The 19915-nt window shown below is 47.4% G+C and overlaps 1 protein-coding gene across 6 annotated transcripts in view; it reads left to right on the top strand.

Moving 5' to 3' along the window:
* The window catches only part of LOC112264178 (protein MTSS 2), a 75281-nt gene that overhangs the window by 6850 nt on the left and 48516 nt on the right, over positions 1 to 19915 (top strand). For all 6 annotated transcript variants that reach the window (XM_042330857.1, XM_042330855.1, XM_042330856.1 and 3 more), the window contains exons 2-3: positions 4575 to 4636; positions 4843 to 4916. In XM_042330857.1, the coding sequence (XP_042186791.1) occupies positions 4575 to 4636; positions 4843 to 4916 (136 nt within the window). The remainder of the gene's footprint in view (positions 1 to 4574; positions 4637 to 4842; positions 4917 to 19915) is intronic.

Below are 19915 nucleotides of genomic sequence, written 5' to 3'. Positions count from 1 at the left end.
CTACACTTATTCAGCATCGTTCACACCCTCCTAAGCTATAGCCCTGCCCTTAAACTCAAGAGTTTTGTCAGATTGTCCGTTTTGTAAATTCAGAGCGTTTTGCTCTCGGAGCATTCAGAGGGCACACTGGACGCTCTGGCCGAGGAGTAGTGTTGATCTGAGCGTTCTGTCCTAACAACAGCAGTCAAGCACCCAAGCTAACTGGCTAACGTTTGCTAGCTTGCTAGCTACTTCCAGACACAAATGAGAGAACAGCTCACTAACCATTTTTACTGTCCCTAGCAGGGATGGTTATCCAGAGCGTTGGTGACTGCAACTGTGCTGCTAGCAACAATTTAATTACGCTTTTTTTGCCAACATTTACTGACATCGGCCATATTCAGCGGGTGTTGAGCGTTTGTAAATTCGTCAGTTATTCTGCGCTCTGGCACATTCAGACGAGTGCTCTGAAATCGGAGTAGATAGCCAGAGCGAATTTACCAGCTACGTCTATCAAGAGATGTTGCAGTGACATCATAAACATTCTATTGAAATAACAGCTAGTTTTCAGTTTTGCCTTCACCACTCCCAGACAGTCCTAGCTAAATTCTTGTTTGAGAAATTGGTCTTTGTTAAGATTTTTTGTTTATTTTTTTACAATTTTTATTGAAAAACAACCACAGTAAGGTACTTGTTATCCAGAAGTTGATATTGAGATTCTAAAAAAAAGTTTGCATTGACCTTTTACATTTTCAAAGATTAAGATTCAAAGATGGCTGCAGAAAAATGAGGTGTCAGCTATGACATGAAATGACAGTTATAGAACTACAGTCAGCTATGACCTAACCCCTTGAGTTATTGAACTACAGTAGGTGAAGTGGAATTACATCCAGTAAAATAATTACTGTAGCGCAACTACATCATGGGTCCCTGATGTGTACTAAACACAAATGCATAATTATGGATATGAAAAGCATTTGCTTCATGGTGATGTATCCTGAATAGGTATGGAAAGGTAGAAATATGCAATATCCTTCTTTTGCATATTTGGATATTATTCTACACACTAGCTATTATTGTAATGAGCTCTGCCCCCAAACAAGACCATATTTGGTTGGTCCGGACCAGACCAAATCTGAAACTATCATAGACGTCTATGTTTCACAATTTTGGACATCACAGTAGAGCACAGCACAGTAGAGTTCTGTACAGTAAAGTAGACATGTTCAGTACAATAGAGTACATTATACTGTACTCTACCTTAGTGTGCTCTACTATACTGAACTGTACTGTACTGTTTTCCAGTGTACTGCACTGTATTGTACTGTACTCTCCAAACTTGTGAAACACAGACATTTATGACTGGTTCAGATTTGGTCCGGTCAGGGCGGACTGACTAAAGTTCAACTAGGTTTCAACGTCCATGGACGCCCGGTGTCAGTCAGTGTTCAGTGGGTGAGGATGCTCGTGGGTGAGGATCTAACATGAGTCACATATGAACAGCTCACAGGCACTTTGAGATTCTGTACCGTATCTCTCCTCCGGTAATGTTAAAGTTACTGAGAACTTGCTCCAATCCAGTGTTTGCTGTTCATATCAGTAGTGGAGATGTTATATTTAGTCCTGAAACTAGACATAACACTCAGGCTACTGAGGGGAGGATGACTCATAATAATGTCTGGAAAGGAGCTAACGGAATGGAATCAAACACATGGAACCTACGTGTTTGATACCGTTCCACTGATTCTGCTCCAGCCGGTACCACGAGCCCGTCCTCCCCAGTTAAGGTGCCACCAAGTTTGACTGAACATTTTTGTTCAATCAAACGTGTCATGCGCATTGCCTGCATAGCAGCACTCTAGCTGAACACATTTGGTCTACTGATACACTAAAGCCCTTGGTGTCTACTTTCCTGGATCTAAGTAGCAGGAGCTCCCCTGATCTGGAGATTATGCAGCACGATGTAGTAGACTTTGTGGGTACTCACTTTTGTACGTGTAGCTCTGCTTCCGATTGACTTAATTAAGCTTAGGCGTATACATCTATTAACCCTTTGCCCTTGCCTGTCTGTGCCCTGTCCTTGTTTCCGACAGCCTGTGAAGGGGCTTCTTCATAAGCTAAGGGCCCACCATTGGTTCCTTGTCTCATACAGTTGCTATAGAGGGAATGTATACAGTATTCGTTGTAGCACATCCAAAATGGGAGCTGTAATTTTAGCGTAAAGAACTGTGAAATTAGCCTCTATTGCGTGGCTGTTTTATTTCTCTTTAAAAGTCTGAATTGGCCCGATTTTAAAGAGCTGAAATTGGGCTAATCCACTCTTGAATCTGTGGTTCATGTCATCCTCCAGAGAACAAAGGAACAAAGTGATGAAGCTGTGAGCTTTTCATTCAATCAAGTAAACATGTTTGGTTCGCTAAACACCAGAACAGAATTCTAGTCCACTGAGCACAGATATTTTCCAATGGACTGTCAACTCACTGGAGTGTTCCACAGAGTCTAGCTAGCCCATCATGTAACCGATAACCTTTAAACTTTTGAGGGGTTAGCGAGAGCTGGTGGAAGGGAAAGATGATGCGCTGCATGTCTAGGGGTAGTCAGGCATGAGATGTGTTACTTTGGAGTTTTCTGTGTGCTGTCACTACTGTGAGGATGTCTTTACGTGCAGAAGAGGAAGCGGTGATGCAATAGCATGTTATCAGTAGCTGATTGGCCTTTGAGGAGAACACCGCTCCAGACTTCCAGCTCCAGATTATTATTATTAATATTATGATTTATTTTGTTTTTTTTCCCCACCCCTTTTCTCCCCAATTTCGTATTATCCAATTGTTAGTAGTTACTATCTTGTCTCATCGCTACAACTCCCGTCCGGGCTCGAGAGAGAGAGACGAAGGTCGAAAGCCATTGTCATCAGGGGAGCTCCGGTCAATGCTGTAATGTCATGCGATGTGGATCCTGAGTGGCACAGCGGTCTAAGGCACTGCAGTGCTAGAGGCATCACTACAGACCCAGGTTCAATCCCAGGCTGTACCACAACCAGCCATGATCGCGAGTCCCGTAGGGCGGCGCACAATTGGCCCAGCGTCGTCCGGGTTAGGTGAGGGTTTGGCAGGGGTAGGCCGTCATTGTAAATAAGAATTTGTTCTTAACTGACTTGAATATCATTTTTATTCTAGGCCTTACTTTTTTTTGTCCTTACTCTGCATTAACAGTCTGCCTCTGGGTTGTTTTATTTTTTCTGATAATGCACCTTTAATGGTTCTGTTGTTCCGCTTGGTTAAGCTAAAGGGAAAATAGCCAGCTCCCTTTACCTGGGAACCACCCAGGCGGATGGATGGATTGAGAGCGGTACTTATCCCATTGTTTGTGGGTCATGTTGCAAGTCGAGTATGAGTGAGTGAGGAGGATGGGGAAATAAAATATCCCCAGGCCTACAATGAACCTAATAAACAATCGTTACACAATCGGGCACCGCCAGGATCCCCTGATATTTGATTAGAATTCCCCAATATGTTAATGAGGGATGGGCTGGTGTGGTTGCAATGGAGAGGAGGCGTCGCCCGCTCCGTATCTCCCATATATCTTCCAAGGCTTCTCCTGATAGACGTCAGGCTTGCAACATTGCAAGATTAGAGCACTTCAAACACAGACGGGGGACCGCAGGGAAATGCTGCTCTGATTTCAGACCAAATGAACTGACATCAAACACCAGGAATGAGACGTCAGATCAAAGGGCGAGACGCCCCCGTGACATCCTTGCTCCTCCGCTCCGGTTGGGTCCTTGCATCCTTGCTCCTCCGCTCTGGTTGGGTCCTTGCATCCTTGCTCCTCCGCTCCGGTTGGGTCCTTGCATCCTTGCTCCTCCGCTCCGGTTGGGTCCTTGCATCCTTGCTCCTCCGCTCCGGTTGGGTCCTTGCATCCTTGCTCCTCTGTCTTTCCCGTCTCCCTCTCTCCCATTCCTTATCCCCCTTTTTCTCCGGTCTCTTTTTTTGTCTTTTCCTCCCACGATCTCCTTGGTTCTTATCCCCTCTCGCCCTCTCTCTCCCTGGATGCTGGGGGTTTGGAGACGGCGGGGGGTACTTGCTTCTGGAGATCTCTAACCCCCAGCTGTGCTGTGGATTGAGGCTTATTTCAGCCCTATGATCTGCTGCTCTCAAGGCCGTAGCGTCTGATACCAAAGGCAGAGAGAGGCACGGAGGGCTGGACACACACTCTGCCCTGCAGGTAGAAGAGATGTTATAGTCCACTTGGGTACCAAAGGGGTTCTTCGGCTGTCCTCATAAGGAGAACCATTTTTGGTTCCAGCTAGAACCCATTTTGGTTCGCGGTAGACCTTTTTAATCAAAAAGGGTTCTTCAATGGGTTCTCCTATGGGGACAGCTGAAGAACCCTTTTAGGTTCTAGACAGCACCTTATTGTAGATAGCACCTTTTTAGTGTCATGGTCAAACACAAGTCTAGAGCATGTAATGTTGACTGGTGTTGTGAGTGAAAACACAAAGGTTAGACCTGTCAGATATTTGTACAGACAATGCACTAGTTGTATTGCATAATGTCCTAAAATATAGATTCTAACGTGTCCCTTTTTATTCCCAGTGTTCATACCCCGTGTGGGAGGACTTCAGTGCCAAGGCCACCAAACTGCACTCCCAGCTCCGGTAAGCCCCAGCCACTGTCCTGTGTGTACTAGAGCGGTACCCATCAATGAGTATCCCAGCCAGTGCCATTGATAACAATGTAATCCCCCGCTGTCTGTTCAGAGGCGCCAGATCTGCTGACTATGTTTGTTTATGTTGAAATGGCTGTGGTTTGTGAACTGGTGCCAATCTTGTGTCTGTTCTGTCCCGCTCTGCTCTGCTCTCAGGACCACAGTGCTGGCGGCAGTGGCCTTCCTGGATGCCTTTCAGAAGGTGGCGGACATGGCCACCAACACCAGAGGTACGTGAGCTTCCAGATGTGTGTGTGTGTGTGTGTGTGTGTGAGCGAGCTCGCTCTGAGGATACGGGAGTTGATATGTGTGTGTAGAGTAATGTACGTTTTGCATGAGTGTGGGGATGAGGGTATCCCAGATGATTTGGGTTCATCTTTTGGACGGCAGCCTTTCCAGAGGAGGATAGACAGACAGATTTGTGATTAGGGGATCACTCCTCTACTCCGTTAAAGTATCCACATCAGTTCTACTTGGACATGCTTTAATACATTTGTTTACTGATTTTAAAAAAAGAGTTGCATTTGATACTGTGCCTAAAGTTACATTCTCTATGAACTTTGAAGAGGCTTCATCCCTGAATTAGCTGCGTTTTAGGGAGCAGAGATGGAGATGAATAGAGCATCATCCCGCCGGATAATGTGAGGAGTGGAGAACAAAGGCTTGGTTTATGGTACAAGAGAGAGAAGATGTGGCAAGAGTCTGGGCAGCAGGGTTCTTTTTGGCTGGGGGCTCGGGGCAGTGTTAGGAGACTGTGCTGAGCTCCTTTCAGAAGACTTACTAGGGGGAACACCTTGTTTTACGGCATGAGCAGATGGACAATACAGACTGTAGGTCTAATAGTGAAGCTACATTTTCTAGGGATATGGAATGCTGGGCCTTATTGGGTGTGGCTGTTGTACTGTATGTGTGTACGGTGTTTGTGTGTGCATGTGTGTTTGCCCCCCTTCCTGTGCGTGTGTGTGTGTGTGTGTGTGTGTGTGTGTGAGACCACACCAGGCTTTGGCATTTTTACTGAGCTGACAGGGTTGGGTGCTTCCTGTCTGGCCTGTAAAAGCAGTGAGGGGCACATCCTAATGATCCTACATCCTCCAGAGACCACAGGGGCCCACCTAGGGCAGGACACGCACACAGACACACATTGCCGGGGACAGAGGGAGGAAGTACACGATAGTGTAGGAGAGGAGCTGTAGGAAAGGAGAGCGAGAGAGATGGGAGGTTCTTCAAGGACACAACAAGATGGAACAAGGTATTATGTCAGAGACTGGAGAGGAAGGAGATGGAGACTGGAGAGGAAGGAGATGTGGTGGGGACCGTGGGGGCACCGCTGCCCCATCGGATGTTGGTCACAGACCTGTGGGCTCCACATGGCTCATCCATGACCCCCCCCCACACACACACACACACACACAGCAGACAGGCACATCTGTACAGTATGTTTATCTGCCACGTGGTCCAACACGCTGCAGTTCTCCTGGTGATTGAGGAGGTGTGTGATAACCACAACATACAGTAGTGTAACCGTTCTCAATGCAGTGACTCTATACGAGCGCACAATTATCCCTCTGACTGCCTCGTGTGTTCTGATAGGCCTTCCCCATGAATGAAACTAGTTCAATGGTGTCTCTCTTAAGTAATTGTCTCTTCTGGCCATTTAGTGTGTGTGTGTGTGTGTGTGTGTGTGTGTGTGTGTGTGTGTGTGTGTGTGTGTGCCATTACAGTAACAGGCTCTGTCTGTCTGTCTCAGCCCCACAGGGTGAAGACGCTCTCTTTCTCCCTCCCTCCCGTGCTCTGTTCTCAGACATACAGAACATAGAAATAGTTGGTTTGAGGTCCGACCGACAGAACACCAGCCTCTTCTCTGAAGGAGTGGTGATGTTCTGCGGTTTTAGGTTCTAGAACAAAGCAAAGAACAAGCCTGGGGTCCATGTGGGGCTGCTGAGGCCAGTTCCCTGCTCCATAGCCATGCTGGTGGTGTAGAGGCAGATGCTTTGCTAAACCTGATTTTGATCCCCACAGGTCCAGCTGTAACACATCCAGATGTTCTGTAGAATCCTGTGTGTGTGTGGGCGGAACTGCAGAGTTGTAGAGTTGTGTTTGCCCCTGCTCGCTCCAATTGGTGCTGGAGCGAGCAGGGGCTAATAGGCCCTATGTAGGCTTCTTCTCTGAGGAGACTGACTGTCAACTAACAGACTGCAGGATCAAACAGGCTAGACTGGACCGCAGACAGGACCTAGAGGGAGGGAGATATGGAAGATATGGGTGCATGTCTGCATGTTGAGAGTAGAGAGCGGCGATATGAGGCGAGAGAGGGAACTATGAGTGAAGGAAAAAGTGTGTCAACTCCCTGACAAGGGGCAAAGTTGCGGAGAGGAGATTGTGTTTTTCAGATGTGCCCCTCTGCCCTCACTACCTCACACTTTCCCCAGAGGGGGGGTTGTCAGGCAAGCAAACAAACACAAACCAGGCTTTCAACTTGCTGGTGGGGGCTGCTGTGGTCCGGGGTTGGTGGTTTGGGGTAGGGTAAAGGGGGGGGGGGCATGCTTCCTGTCTCTAATAACCTGTCCTCTGCCTCTCATTGAGCAGCCTTTTACTCCTCATCTTCCTCCACCCAGCTGCTTTCCCCTTACTCATTCACTGTTCTGTTCTCTTTCTCTCACACACAGGGGTTACCAATTATTTTGACTGCACAGTGTCTTTCTTTTCCAAAACAAATATCATTTGCCAAACCGTCTCGTGGAATGATACTTATTGAGAGCTATAATAAGTACCAGGGTGAGACATGACCACTGAATGGCTGAATTATCGATGGCCACCACTGACATTGGAAGCAGTGTGTAGGGCCCTTTTCGAAGCTGATAGCCTTTTTCTGTCGGATAAAAAGCTAATTCATTTCAGAGATTACAAATGACAAAAGCTTTTTTGGCTCATATTCTGTTCTCTCTCTCTCTCTTTCTCTCTCCATTCTTGGCCCCCACAGTAGAAGCATTAAAACCTGGGGCTATCCCAAAAGCCTCCCTACCCACAAAGTAGCCTGGTCATAAAGAGTCCACTCAGATGTGCTCTGCGCAAGATGAGCTCGTACACGACTTCATCTGGGTGTTTTACGGCCTGCTTGCATGAGTTGAATAGGAAGGCCTATAATGAACATCATAAATCTGATTCATACGCTAGGCGGCAAAATGACTCCCCCTAGAAGGCAGAAAATACATGGCTGCCAGCTCAGCAAATGATAGCGTGGAGCCTAATGGAGGGAATGAGGAGCAAAACGGTGTGTGTGTGTGTGTGTGTGTGTGTGTGTGTGTGACCTCTAAAGATTTGTATTGGTTTTTATTTCTCTCTTCCATATTAATATTGTCTTTGACGCTAAATACAGGCTCACATTGGACAGTCACTCAGCTCGTGAGCATCTAGTCAAAGACATCACAAAATGTGGAACAGGGTGCGTTTTTTGACCCAAAGCTGATACCCAGTGTAGCTAGGCACCATTATATTTTTCAATAGCGGCTTGGTGACTGGAATGCACTTAGACTGACGTGAAAATGAACACATTCATTTGCAAAGAAAGGGATGATTACAAAAGGCACAGACTGGGTCTGTGTCATTTGATTTTGAAGGGAGAAGGCATTTTGTCTGCTGCTGTTGCTGGCTCAGATCAAGACAGAGAAGGATGTTGTGAAATTGTTTCTGGAGCGAAAGACTGGGAGAGAGAACAAGAACAGAACATTCTGTTGGCTGGAGTCAAGTTCAAGATGGGACCCTGGAGGTTGTTAGCCTGTGTGTGTGTGTGTTGACATGGCATGGAGTGTGTGTGTGTGTCTTGACATGGCATTGTGTGTGTGTGTGTGTGTTGACCGGGACATGGTGTGTGTGTTTCCTCAGGCCATGTTAGAGCCCTGGTTGTCTGTTCCTTCAACACTCCACTCCCTGGGCTACACAAGGACCAGTTAATACCGCTGGCATGATCAGTTGTCCTGACTCAGCTCCTCCATGGCACCCCCCTCTAGGGAACATCGACTCCCTTGTGAGAGGGAGTGGATGCTGGGATCAGCAGTCTGAGGCATCGTCCTGGGCAGCTCACCCTATTATCACAGCACAATTAAGACGGAGACTAAACACAACCTTCTCACGGACCCACCAGGGATTATTGTCACAGCACCCGGGTAAAGAAGAAACAACAGTGTACACTGTGGGTGAGACCGCTCTCTCATACAGACTAAATAAGCCTGTTGTAGATTGGTAGCGTATTAGTGTGTAGTACGGCTGTCAATGCAAAAACACATTTCTTTCAGCTCGTTATTTGACTCTTTTTGGACACATTGTAGCTATACTTTGCACTCTAATCGGTGGAAAGGTATCAAATACATGGTTTCCATGTTTGATGCCATTCCATTTACTCCGTTTCAGCCATTATTATGAGCCGTCCTCCCCTCCGCAGCCTCCATTGGTTAGCAACTTATCCGAGGTTAGTGAGTGCTATGTTGAGGAGGTGATGTGGATATTATTTTAGAGGCCATGATGACCTTTGACTCCTCATGGGTCAGACCAGACATGCCCTTGATCTAACACATAATCCCATAATGCATTGTGTCTGTCTGCCATGGGTGTTGCCTTGCCTGGGGGGCTAGCTGCTCTCTATACTGTCAGCACTCTTTTACCTGGAGTCGTTCTGTTTCCATGGCAAATGTATACTTCTGGTTAGCATTACATGACAGAATACGGTTCATAGAAAGTATTGATATGCTAAGATCCCCCCCCAGTCTCTGGACATGGCAGAGGGCAGTAAAGGAATGAGCAAGAATCACAGGATTATAAGGAAAGACCACTCTCCTGTAGGTAGGTTAGGTTATAGGTTAGGTTATAGGTTAGGTTATAGGTTAGGTTATATGTTAGGTTATAGGTTAGGTTATAGGTTATTATAGGTTGATTGACTCTGTGTTTCCTGGCTTTTCTTAGTGTGTAGCTGCCGTGAAAAGTGCTGATGGGTGTTAAATGTGGGGGGGGGGGAGAACAACGTGTGCTTGTGTTTTTAAGATGGGTGTACACCACACGATTTCTCTTCCCTGATTTAGCTGTCCTAGACACGTTTTTCATACCGGAGACAAAATCCCCAATGTCGTTGCCTACTCTGGGGAGCACAACACTTTTTTTTTAATGTGAGCGGGTCAGAGACGGAGTCTTAGGGTCACCGATCCTGATATTTTCAAACCTGTTTGATTTCACCGGCAACAGATCTGCGACGCTCTTGTAGTGTGAGATGTGCAACGACACGTTTGGAGAACGGTGGTTTCACACCACCCAGGATGTGTCGACTCTCCAGCAGAGGCCATGCCTGCCACTCGTATGCGTTTGTACTTGCCTTCATTAACCAAAGCCAAAGTGTCAAATCGTTACAGCTCTGGAGTTCACGAGCGAGATGTTGTTCAAGTCAAAATGTCTTGGCTCGATATTTCAACTCCGTGTGGCGACCGCGAATGTCTGCTATGAGGCTGCTTCTGAGCCACAGATCGATCTAGCTACTTTTAACAATCTCATCACGTCACCTCGTTGTTTTCGTGGGACGGCATGGTGAAGAATCTTGTAGTTGTGTGTCCCCGTCTGTGCCAGATCGTGTCGTGTGCTCACCACTGCGTTGGTAAGACAGGAACGACGGTCGTTTAAGGCTCAGCAAGGTTAGGATTTTGAAAGTCGTGTAGTGTACACCCGGCCTTACTGTGTGTGTGTTTTAGTGGTCTTTCTCCATGGAGGAACAGTCTGCAGAGGTTGGTGGGATTTCAACCTCCAACGCTCCTCATAGAAACATAATGGAGACAGGAAGGAAGCCAAGCATGCATTGTGGTTGCAGCAGTGGGATATCTCTCTCTCTATCTCTCTATCTATCTAACGATTTTGACAGAACAATATGGTCAGCATGCTTGTTATAATACATTAATCCCTGTCGGATAGGGGGAGGCGGGGCAAGGACTTGTCAATGGCAACTGAAACGTGCCAATCCTTTACCAAGTGACAGATCTGGAGGATTACTGTCTCTTGTCGCTCGATTCAGTTCAAGGGGCTTTATTGGCATGGGAAACATATGTTAACATTGCCAAAGCAAGTGAAGTAGATAATATACAAAAGTGAAATAAACTATTTTAAAAAAATGAAGACATTACAAATGTCATATTATGTATATATTCAGTGTTGTAACGATGTGCAAATGGTTAAAGTACAAAAGGGAAAATAAATAAACATAAATATAGGTTGTAGTTACAATGGTGTTTGTTCTTCACTGGTTGCCCTTTTCTTGTGGCAACATGTCACAAATCTTGCTGCTGTGATGTCACACTGTGGTATTTCACCTAATAGATATGGGAGTTTCTCTCTCTCTCGCTCTCTGTGCTTTCAATCAACCAACCAGAGAAGAGGTGGATCGCAGGCCCAGTTGCCAAGCAACAGAGCGAGAGCGTGATGGCAGAAAAATAGCTGTGTTGCCAAGTGAGAGGAGTAATTTGAGAGATGACATCCACTATTTTACAATAGATAGGTCGGCCGTGGTGAAATGTAGAATTCTAAAGCAATATGAAATAGGGATTGTGAATGGTCGGTCTGAATAGAATGTTCTTGATTACTGGGTGTTTATGGATAGTAACCTCCAAGGCTCCAACCTCAGTGTGTACAACCTGCTTATAGCACCCTCTTATACTCATTGGCTTTGGTTTAGTTCCTTTACTGATTTGTCCATTGCCTAAGAAGAGAAAGACAGACTGGGGCTGAGCCTGGGGGTTGGTGAGGGGAGATGTGGGAGGAGGATGTGTGGCGTGTCCCAAACAGCTCTCTCTCTCTCCCTTCCCTTCCCTCTCTCTGTCTCTCTGTCTCCCAGCAGCAGTCTCTTCTCTCATTAAGAGGAGACTTGGCCTTGGCGTGGAGGTGTTCTCTGCTTCCCACTTACATAGAGCTGGCCTTGTGCTGGCCGCCTGAGGGACAAAGGAGGACTGTGACACCAGGATGTGTCCTCACAGAGTGGCCGGAGGGAGGGAGTGAGGGAGAGCGAGATGACCATTGTTACTGTGGCTTCATTAAAGCCAATAGTGTTGTTTTTGTAACACTCTCTCCAAAACAAAAGGCAATCTCAGGAAGGTGGAGATGGCCTACATAGAAGGGGGAGAGAGAGAGAGAAGACCGAGAGAGAATGGAAGAGTTGTTGTGTGTGAGTTAGAGTGGGATAGAGCGAGGTTGTTTTGCTTGCTGTTAGCTAGTAGACTTTGTGTTCCGGTCTGTGTGTTTTTGGCTGTCTCCCCGTGTGACAGTGTGTGTTATACAGTGCGGCCCCAGGTTGAGCCGCCTTTAGGCTGGGGATGATTAGTTGTGATTACCGCTGGGCCTGGTTGATGCAGGTTGTTACCCCGTCAGGTTTTATAGGGTTGGTGCTGTTAGCTCCTCTCAGATCCACGGTTAATACAGGGCTGAAAGGGTCAAAGGCCACAGCGATACTAAGGCCATGTTTATTATCATGTCTTGACCTCTTTAACCTCATTGACAACCGCTTGTTTTTAGGTTCCAGATCCTTTAATGGTTGTTTTCTGTCAACAAATGCTGAATAATGCCAATAAACACAATCCTAAGAAAATAATAAACTTGAATTGTATTTCGGATCAAGCCAATGAGGTCACGTGGTCATTGCGGAGAGAGACTGTCTATTGTGTTTGTGTTGCATGGACATTGCCTTATCGATCTGTCCTACATCCAGGTCAGCTTGATCAGTGGAATAGAAAGTGTTCAGTGTTCAGTCATGCCTGACTGCTGTGGGCCGGTGTCCCGTCTACAGCCCAGCCCTGCCTAGTCCAGACCAGGCCAGTCAAACGGCAGCTTCCCAGCCTATGTGGGTTATGGTGGCTGGCTAGACAGGGGGTGGTGGTAGGGTGGGTGTGAGGACAGTGTATGGATAGTAGGTTATGATGGTGGCTCGCTGGACAGGGGGTGGAAGTAAGAGGTAGAGAGAGTGTGTGTGTGTGAAGGATCAGACAGGCCAGGCCAGTACCAGGGTAATCCAGGGTATTAAGTGTTAGTAATCATGCGTGATCTCCCTACTGCTGCTGCTACTGCTGGCTCAGCTGGTGCTATCATCACTCATTTCATTAACCCTGCTGTCTGTCTGTCTGTCTGCTACAGACAACTAACACAACTACTTTTTAAAGCAGTGATGAAGACCTTGAGGCGATACATAAAGCTAAAGAGCAGTGATACTAGCAAGAACATTGCGCAGGTTTCTTCTTTTTTCTCACTGAAGGCAAGTTGGCCATGGAGATGATACGCACCAATGTCAACGTCAGGGTTGGTGCCGTCCGTCCGTCTCCTTCCTTCTCCCTCCGTCCGTCCGTCTCCTTCCTTCTCTCTCCCTCTGTCTTTCTTCCCCGCTCCTTACTTCCTGTTCCTTCGACACCACGCCTGTAACACACATACACCGTTTACACCCTCTATTTCTCTCCTCCACGTTTTACACACAGAGGCTGGGTGTTGGTTCGGAGGCGCTCCACTCTGCCCATAAAGGGAAATTTAGAGACCAAGGCCAGTTGTGCCTATCGTCCTTCAGCCCAGCCAGTCCCCGAGGCCTCTGGGAAAGGGGGACCAGACCACACCAGCACAGAGCACTGTCCATAAACGTCTGAATACACTATAAACAGTCTGAGCGATGGGCATCAGGTGTTTCTCTTAGGTGGCCACAGGGAGAGGAAATGGTTTCCGTAAGGGGTCTGTATTTTATGAAGTGAAGGGATTAGTTGGTGGGTACAGTATGAAAGTGTTTAGACAGTGTGTAAAAAGGCGGTAGTCGTATCTCCTTCTATAGCTCTACCTCCGTCCGCCTCTCTCGTCTCTGTCCCTAAGGACAATATTTATAGCTGCTTGATCTCCTAAATGGCTGTCTGTTTTTCTCTGCTCCCCCTTCTTCTCAACCAACACTCCATCTTGGTCTCCATTCCTGCTATTTTCACCCTATCGTTCTTCCCCTCTGTTTCCCTTTCATATCCACCCTTCTCTCCGTTCACCCCCCCCCTCCACTCGTTCCTCCCTCCCGCTCATTTTAAAGCCATTAGTGTGTGCACACATCTACGTAGCTATTCCTCTGGTTGTGTTGACATAGCAACCGTGGCTTTATTTTATGATGCAGATGTAGCGGCTGGGTACACTCTGCCTCGCACGTCTTTCTGACGTCTTTCTTGGGAACCTTTGTTTCCATTTGTGACACAGCATTTGTCATAATATGCATTTGCTCTTTTGTTGTTGTTGTGCACTGTGATTGATTTTTGTCACTGTTTTTGTTGTTCTTACTGATGAACCAAATACAACAGTAGGCCTTTCTTGTTCTCTTGTCTCTCTTGCCCTGTCTAAGCTCTGCATACCAGTCCTTAGTCATCATTGCAGAGGGCTAGTTAGTCTTCCTGCCCTTCATGCTCTAGTCCAGCCTGTCCTCTCTGGTCTGTGTGGAAAGGGAGCGAAGCAGACTCGCAGTGTGGGGGCTCTACTTTTACAGGGGACTGTTTTGATATGTGCTGGTTGTTTGGGAGGGAGATTTTAACTTAGCTGTGGAGGGGAGTGAGTCAGTGAGAGCGTTGGTGTTGGTAACCCCTCACACCTTCAGCGGAGTCTGGGAGCTCCTGAAGTGGAGATGAAGAGGAGTTGGGAGGCAATACAAAGTCCTCTTCCAGGGGGGTAGGAGGCCTGGAAAGGCCCTCTTTTCTCACTACTGGTGTGTTGCCATTGTCCCGCAGTGCTTTAAACGCAGAACACGAAAGGTCAGAGGGAGCTGCTGTTCTTCAGGCCTGATGAAATGATTAGACTGGTCTGGAGTGCTAAGCTGTTTCCCACAGCCTGTAGAAAGACTGGAGGGCGGCCAGCCAGGGGCTGCTTTAAGCCGGTCTGTTCTCAGGGACGCTGCCTGGCCCCCTGACCTATCACAGGGGAGCTGTGAGGGGGCGGAGCTAAGGGTTCTGTTCTGCTTGTTCTGCCTGTGTCTCTGACTGCTGGATGTTCTGGTGTGAACTGTCACTAAATCGCTCTCTCTCTCTCTCTGAGGGGAGTCAGCTGAGATCTGATCCTGCTTGACTTACAGTTCCTTCGTCTACGATTTTCTAGTTAATTTTATCATTCCGTTCTCTCTTTCTCTCTCATCTATCTCTGCTCTGCCTAGAACAGCCTATCTCTGCTCCTTATCCATGTCTGACAGGAAGAGTGATGGAGTCCCTAACCCAAACGTCCGTTCTGTCTCTCTCTCATCTTCACAAAATTCCCCAGTGCCCTGGCCACATTTTTGGTATGACGCATGCTGGATGCCTGGGGTGACACCAAGGGTCGTGAGGTCATGGGCCCACAGAGACATACACAGAGGACAGAGGATGAAGACACTATCCAGGAAACCAGCAATTATTTGCTCTGCAGTGGATGATACAGCATAGTTTTGTTTATGTGTTTTGCTTATGTGTACGATAGTCCAGGTTTTGATAATTCACTGTGAGCCCCTCCCTACCCACACTCTCTGCACAACAGACCAAATGGGATTAGAGGACATTGCATGTTTCTATGATACAGACGGAAAAAGTGCAATGATGTCTCAAGCTCTGTTATCCAGCCTTATGCTGTGATGGTGAAACGAGATGTGGCTTTTGTGTGTGTGTGTGTGTGTGTGTCTACAGTGGAGGTGATATGTCAAAGATGTGCCAGTGAGTGTGGAAACGAATTGAAAGTTGGAGCGACAATGTTAGTATTGCTCCTTGGCACAGTGCCCCGTGTAAGAGCCTCCTTGGGCTCCGGCGTTGTCTGTCCCTGGCTTACATCCTGTATTAGCCTACTGTGTTAGCGCAGTCAGCAGAGTGTCTGGGCCCTGGGCCGGGTCAGCCAAACACCCACCCACCTACAGTAGAGCCTCTCCTCCAGCCTCCACTCTCAAATTGTGTGCGTGCACGTGTGTTTGTGTGTACCAGTCATGAACATGTGTGTGAATCCATGAGGCATTCAGGTATTGTTTGGGTCATGGAAAGATTTACATGAGGTTTATGGCAGATTACGAGAGTTAATGGTGGGATTTCCATAGCGCTAGGGTGGTAGTTGTAGTGAGGAGAGTGTGTGTGTGTGTTGTTTGTGTGTAATCCTCTTTCCGATTTTCCTTGTGTGGCCGCAGATCTGTTTGTGTGTGTGTGTGTGTGTGTGTGGTCTGGTTTCACTATCCTTGTGGGGACCAAATTCCTCACAGGGATAGGAACATTTGGATGGTCCCCACAAGGGAAAAGGTTATTTTAGGCTTAGAGTTTAGGTTTAAGGTTACAATTAGGGTTAGATTTAAGGTTATGGTTAAGAGTTAAGGTTAGGTTTAATTTTAGGGTTTGGGGTTAAGGTTAGGGTGTAGGGTTTTTCGGTCCCCACAAGGATAGTAAAACAAACGTGTGTGTGTGTGTGGAGAGGGCGGGGCATCGTGCCTGTAAGCTGCTCTAGTCCTCCTGCTGGGCAGATGGCATGTTACCGTAGGAACCATCTGTACTGTGTGTGTGTGTGTGTGTGTGTGTGTGTGTGTGTGTGTGTGGGTGTGTAGGTGATGTGAATGAACACGTATGTGCTACCATCCATGAATAGAACACGCTACCTGTATTTAACAAGCAGAGCGTGAGGCCATTGTGCCATCATGAACAATCAGCTGAGGTGTGTGTGTGAATGAGGAGAGGGAAACATACAGAATGATGACACCAGAGAGGTAGACAGAAAGAGAGGCTAATAGATACATTGGATCTGCTGTTGTCGTGGTGTGGTTTCTGCTTTAGGCAGACTTGCTGTACATTCATGTTCTGTTGCAGTACTAAGGCTAAGGAACAGTGCTCCACCCTTAGGGGCAACACATATTATGTCTATAACGTTTAGTTATGCAATACATATGTAAATAATATAGACTTACTTGAACGTCTCGGCGAACGTCTCGGCGAACTACCTCTTGGGGCTGTTGGCATGTGCGTGTGAACGTCTTGGCGGACTACCTCTTGGGGCTGTTGGCATGTGCGTGTGAACGTCTTGGCGGACTACCTCTTGGGGCTGTTGGCATGTGCGTGTGAACGTCTTGGCGGACTACCTCTTGGGGCTGTTGGCATGTGCGTGTGAACATTTTAATTGTGTTCGCCAGCGGACTACCTCTTGGGGCTGTTGGCATGTGTGTGAACGTCTCGGCGGACTACCTCTTGGGGCTGTTGGCATGTGTGTGAACGTCTTGGCGGACTACCTCTTGGGGCTGTTGGCATGTGCGTGTGAACGTCTTGGCGGACTACCTCTTGGGGCTGTTGGCATGTGCGTGTGAACGTCTTGGCGGACTACCTCTTGGGGCTGTTGGCATGTGCGTGTGAACGTCTTGGCGGACTACCTCCTTGGGGCTGTTGGCATGTGCGTGTGAACGTCTTGGCGGACTACCTCTTGGGGCTGTTGGCATGTGCGTGTGAACGTCTTGGCGGACTACCTCTTGGGGCTGTTGGCATGTGCGTGTGAACGTTTTAATTGTGTTCGCCAGCGGACTACCTCTTGGGGCTGTTGGCATGTGTGTGAACGTTTTCTCGGCGGACTACCTCTTGGGGCTGTTGGCATGTGTGTGAACGTCTCGGCGGACTACCTCTTGGGGCTGTTGGCATGTGTGTGAACGTCTCGGCGGACTACCTCTTGGGGCTGTTGGCATGTGTGTGAACGTCTCGGCGGACTACCTCTTGGGGCTGTTGGCATGTGTGTGAACGTCTCGGCGGACTACCTCTTGGGGCTGTTGGCATGTGTGTGAACGTCTCGGCGGACTACCTCTTGGGGCTGTTGACATGTGTGTGAACGTCTCGGCGGACTACCTCTTGGGGCTGTTGGCATGTGTGTGAACGTCTCGGCGGACTACCTCTTGGGGCTGTTGGCATGTGTGTGCGAACGTTTTAATTGTGTTCGCGAGCTAACGTTAGTAAACATTTGCGCGCTCTTCCCCTTATGAAACGTGCTTCAGGCTACAGCTTCCTGTCTGTGTCTGTTCTTGGTTTCCCACCCAACATTACATTTCTAAAACGTTTTGCACTCCTGTCACTGATCTGATCTGGTCTGAGATGTCACGTGATATGCAGCGTGTTTGTCCCCAGCCCCTTACCTGCTCCGACAGAGAGCTCGCCCTGGCTTCACGCCACAGACTAGGTTAGCATTGATTGAGTGGCATTAGCCAGGTAATACAAGTGTTCTCTTGCACCACCAGAGGCTCGTGTCGCTCTCTGTGAAGGGCCATAGAGAACAGTTTTGACACTACTGGTTCTATTGGTCCTCAGCTGATCAACGTTCTTGAGACCCACAGCCTCCTGAGTCCTGTCCTCAAACGGTTTACATGTTTCATACAGACTGTCACCCTGGAAGTACATGTTAGCACTCAGTGGAGGGAGCGGGAGGGATACAGGCTTGTTTATGTGATTTAGCTGTTATCTCCCTATTGGGTGGGGGTGGGGGGAAATCACTTTTTGTTCCCTTTATGTTTTATTAAGTAACTGTGAGTTAGCCGATTTGAGGCCCTTCATAAGGCTGGATTGGCTCTGCTCAGAACCAAGAACCACAGAACCAACCCACTGGACAAAAACTGGTTGTTTTTGGAAAAACTACGTTGTTTCCACATCATTTCAACCTCCCAAATCTGTGTGAAGATGTTGAATCAACGTGGAAAACTAATTGGATTTGTGAAGAATAATCAGCATAAGGGCATTTCATCTTTTTTTTCACCCAAATTTTTAACCTAAATCCAATGACATGGTGAAATGTCTTGTTGATTTCAGGTTAGTTGATAACTCAACCAAATGTAATTCAAAACTAGATGTTGAACTGACTGTCATTCTTATGGAGCCAGTGGGTTGTCATTCTTTTCCACACGGTCAGCACTTCTCTTGTCCAGCTGGTCTGGTTGCAGACAGATGTTTCCACCCCCCCACCCCCCAGCAGTCCCCCTGAGCAGCAACCTGGGAATCCTAGTGGAAGTCAAGTTCAAGGCCTGGATATCTGGAGAGACGACAGGACAGGAAAGCAGCCCCCCTTTTCCTGTTGGAGGCTTTTCTCCCCACCCACCCAACCTCAGGGACCTTGACAGGAGAGGAGAAAATAGGAGAGGAGGAGAGGAGAGGAGAGGGGAGAGGAAAGGAGAAGAGAGGAGTATGAGGGAGGGCAGTGATGGGTGGAGATTTATCAAAGTAGCAGGACTAGAACTGCTGGTCTGTACAGGAAGTGGACAGGCTAATAATCAATCCCATGGGCTTCCCCTCAGAGCAGAGCAGTTTGTCTCTTGTGTGGCATTGCAGTGTGGATACTGAGACCAAGCCCACCAGGCCAGGTTTTACTGGTCATGTTCCTTGGTGTCAATATATACCTTCCTGGTAATATAGGTCTAAATTATCAGAAAAGCATGTGCACAGGAATGGCTGGTATAGTAAACATGTTGAAGGAAGATACTATTTGAGTTGGATGACAGTAACAGTGATATTTAAGGAGATGGTACTGACGACATTTCCCGGTACTGACTACCGACTAAAACTCTGCTGCTCTAGTTCGTATTGTGTACCCCACTAACTAAGTGGTGGCTGGGACCAGTGGCCTTCTCAGCTTGTAAATCTGGAAGGTGTGTGTTGAGTGTGTGCTTAGTCCCAGCAATGTAGTAACCTTACATAGCAGTCACACATGCACTCAAACACACATTCACAAACTATATACACACTGGGGGTGGAGTGTATAAACGCAGTTGCTCACATATCTAGCCCACACACAAGCTATGTAATCTTACCACTGTTAGACACTGGGGAATCACTTAGTGTTCTTGTCACGGCAGTGAGTGTCTCAGTGCTACTTAGAGATCATGTGTTGTCTGAAGCCAGAGCGGAGCGTACAGTTAAATCGTTAGTGTCCTGGGGCCAACACTCACATTGAACTGTGTTCACTAACGTCAGACATCAGAGATGTTAAAAAGGGGCTAGTTACAGGGAAAAGAAGGAAAAAGAAAAGGGAAAAAAAATACGTTTTTAAGAGTGCTTTACTGATGTGGAATGAAATCTCTTCTAGTTTGGAATGATGGAAAGTGGGAATTAAAGGGGGAGAAAGCAGTATGCTGTGGTAAGAGAGATTGAAATAAATCTGAATTTATCTGATAATTTCTTTGACATAGAAGTCCCCCTCCTGTCATGGGAAGTATTGTTTGGGGAAACATTTCAATAGCATTTGTGGAGGCGAT

This window comes from Oncorhynchus tshawytscha, linkage group LG12 (assembly GCF_018296145.1).
Source record: "Oncorhynchus tshawytscha isolate Ot180627B linkage group LG12, Otsh_v2.0, whole genome shotgun sequence".
Taxonomy (NCBI): Eukaryota; Metazoa; Chordata; class Actinopteri; order Salmoniformes; family Salmonidae; genus Oncorhynchus; species Oncorhynchus tshawytscha.
The sequence above is the reverse complement of the archived record's forward strand: the minus strand, read 5'-3'. Positions and strand labels throughout refer to the sequence as shown.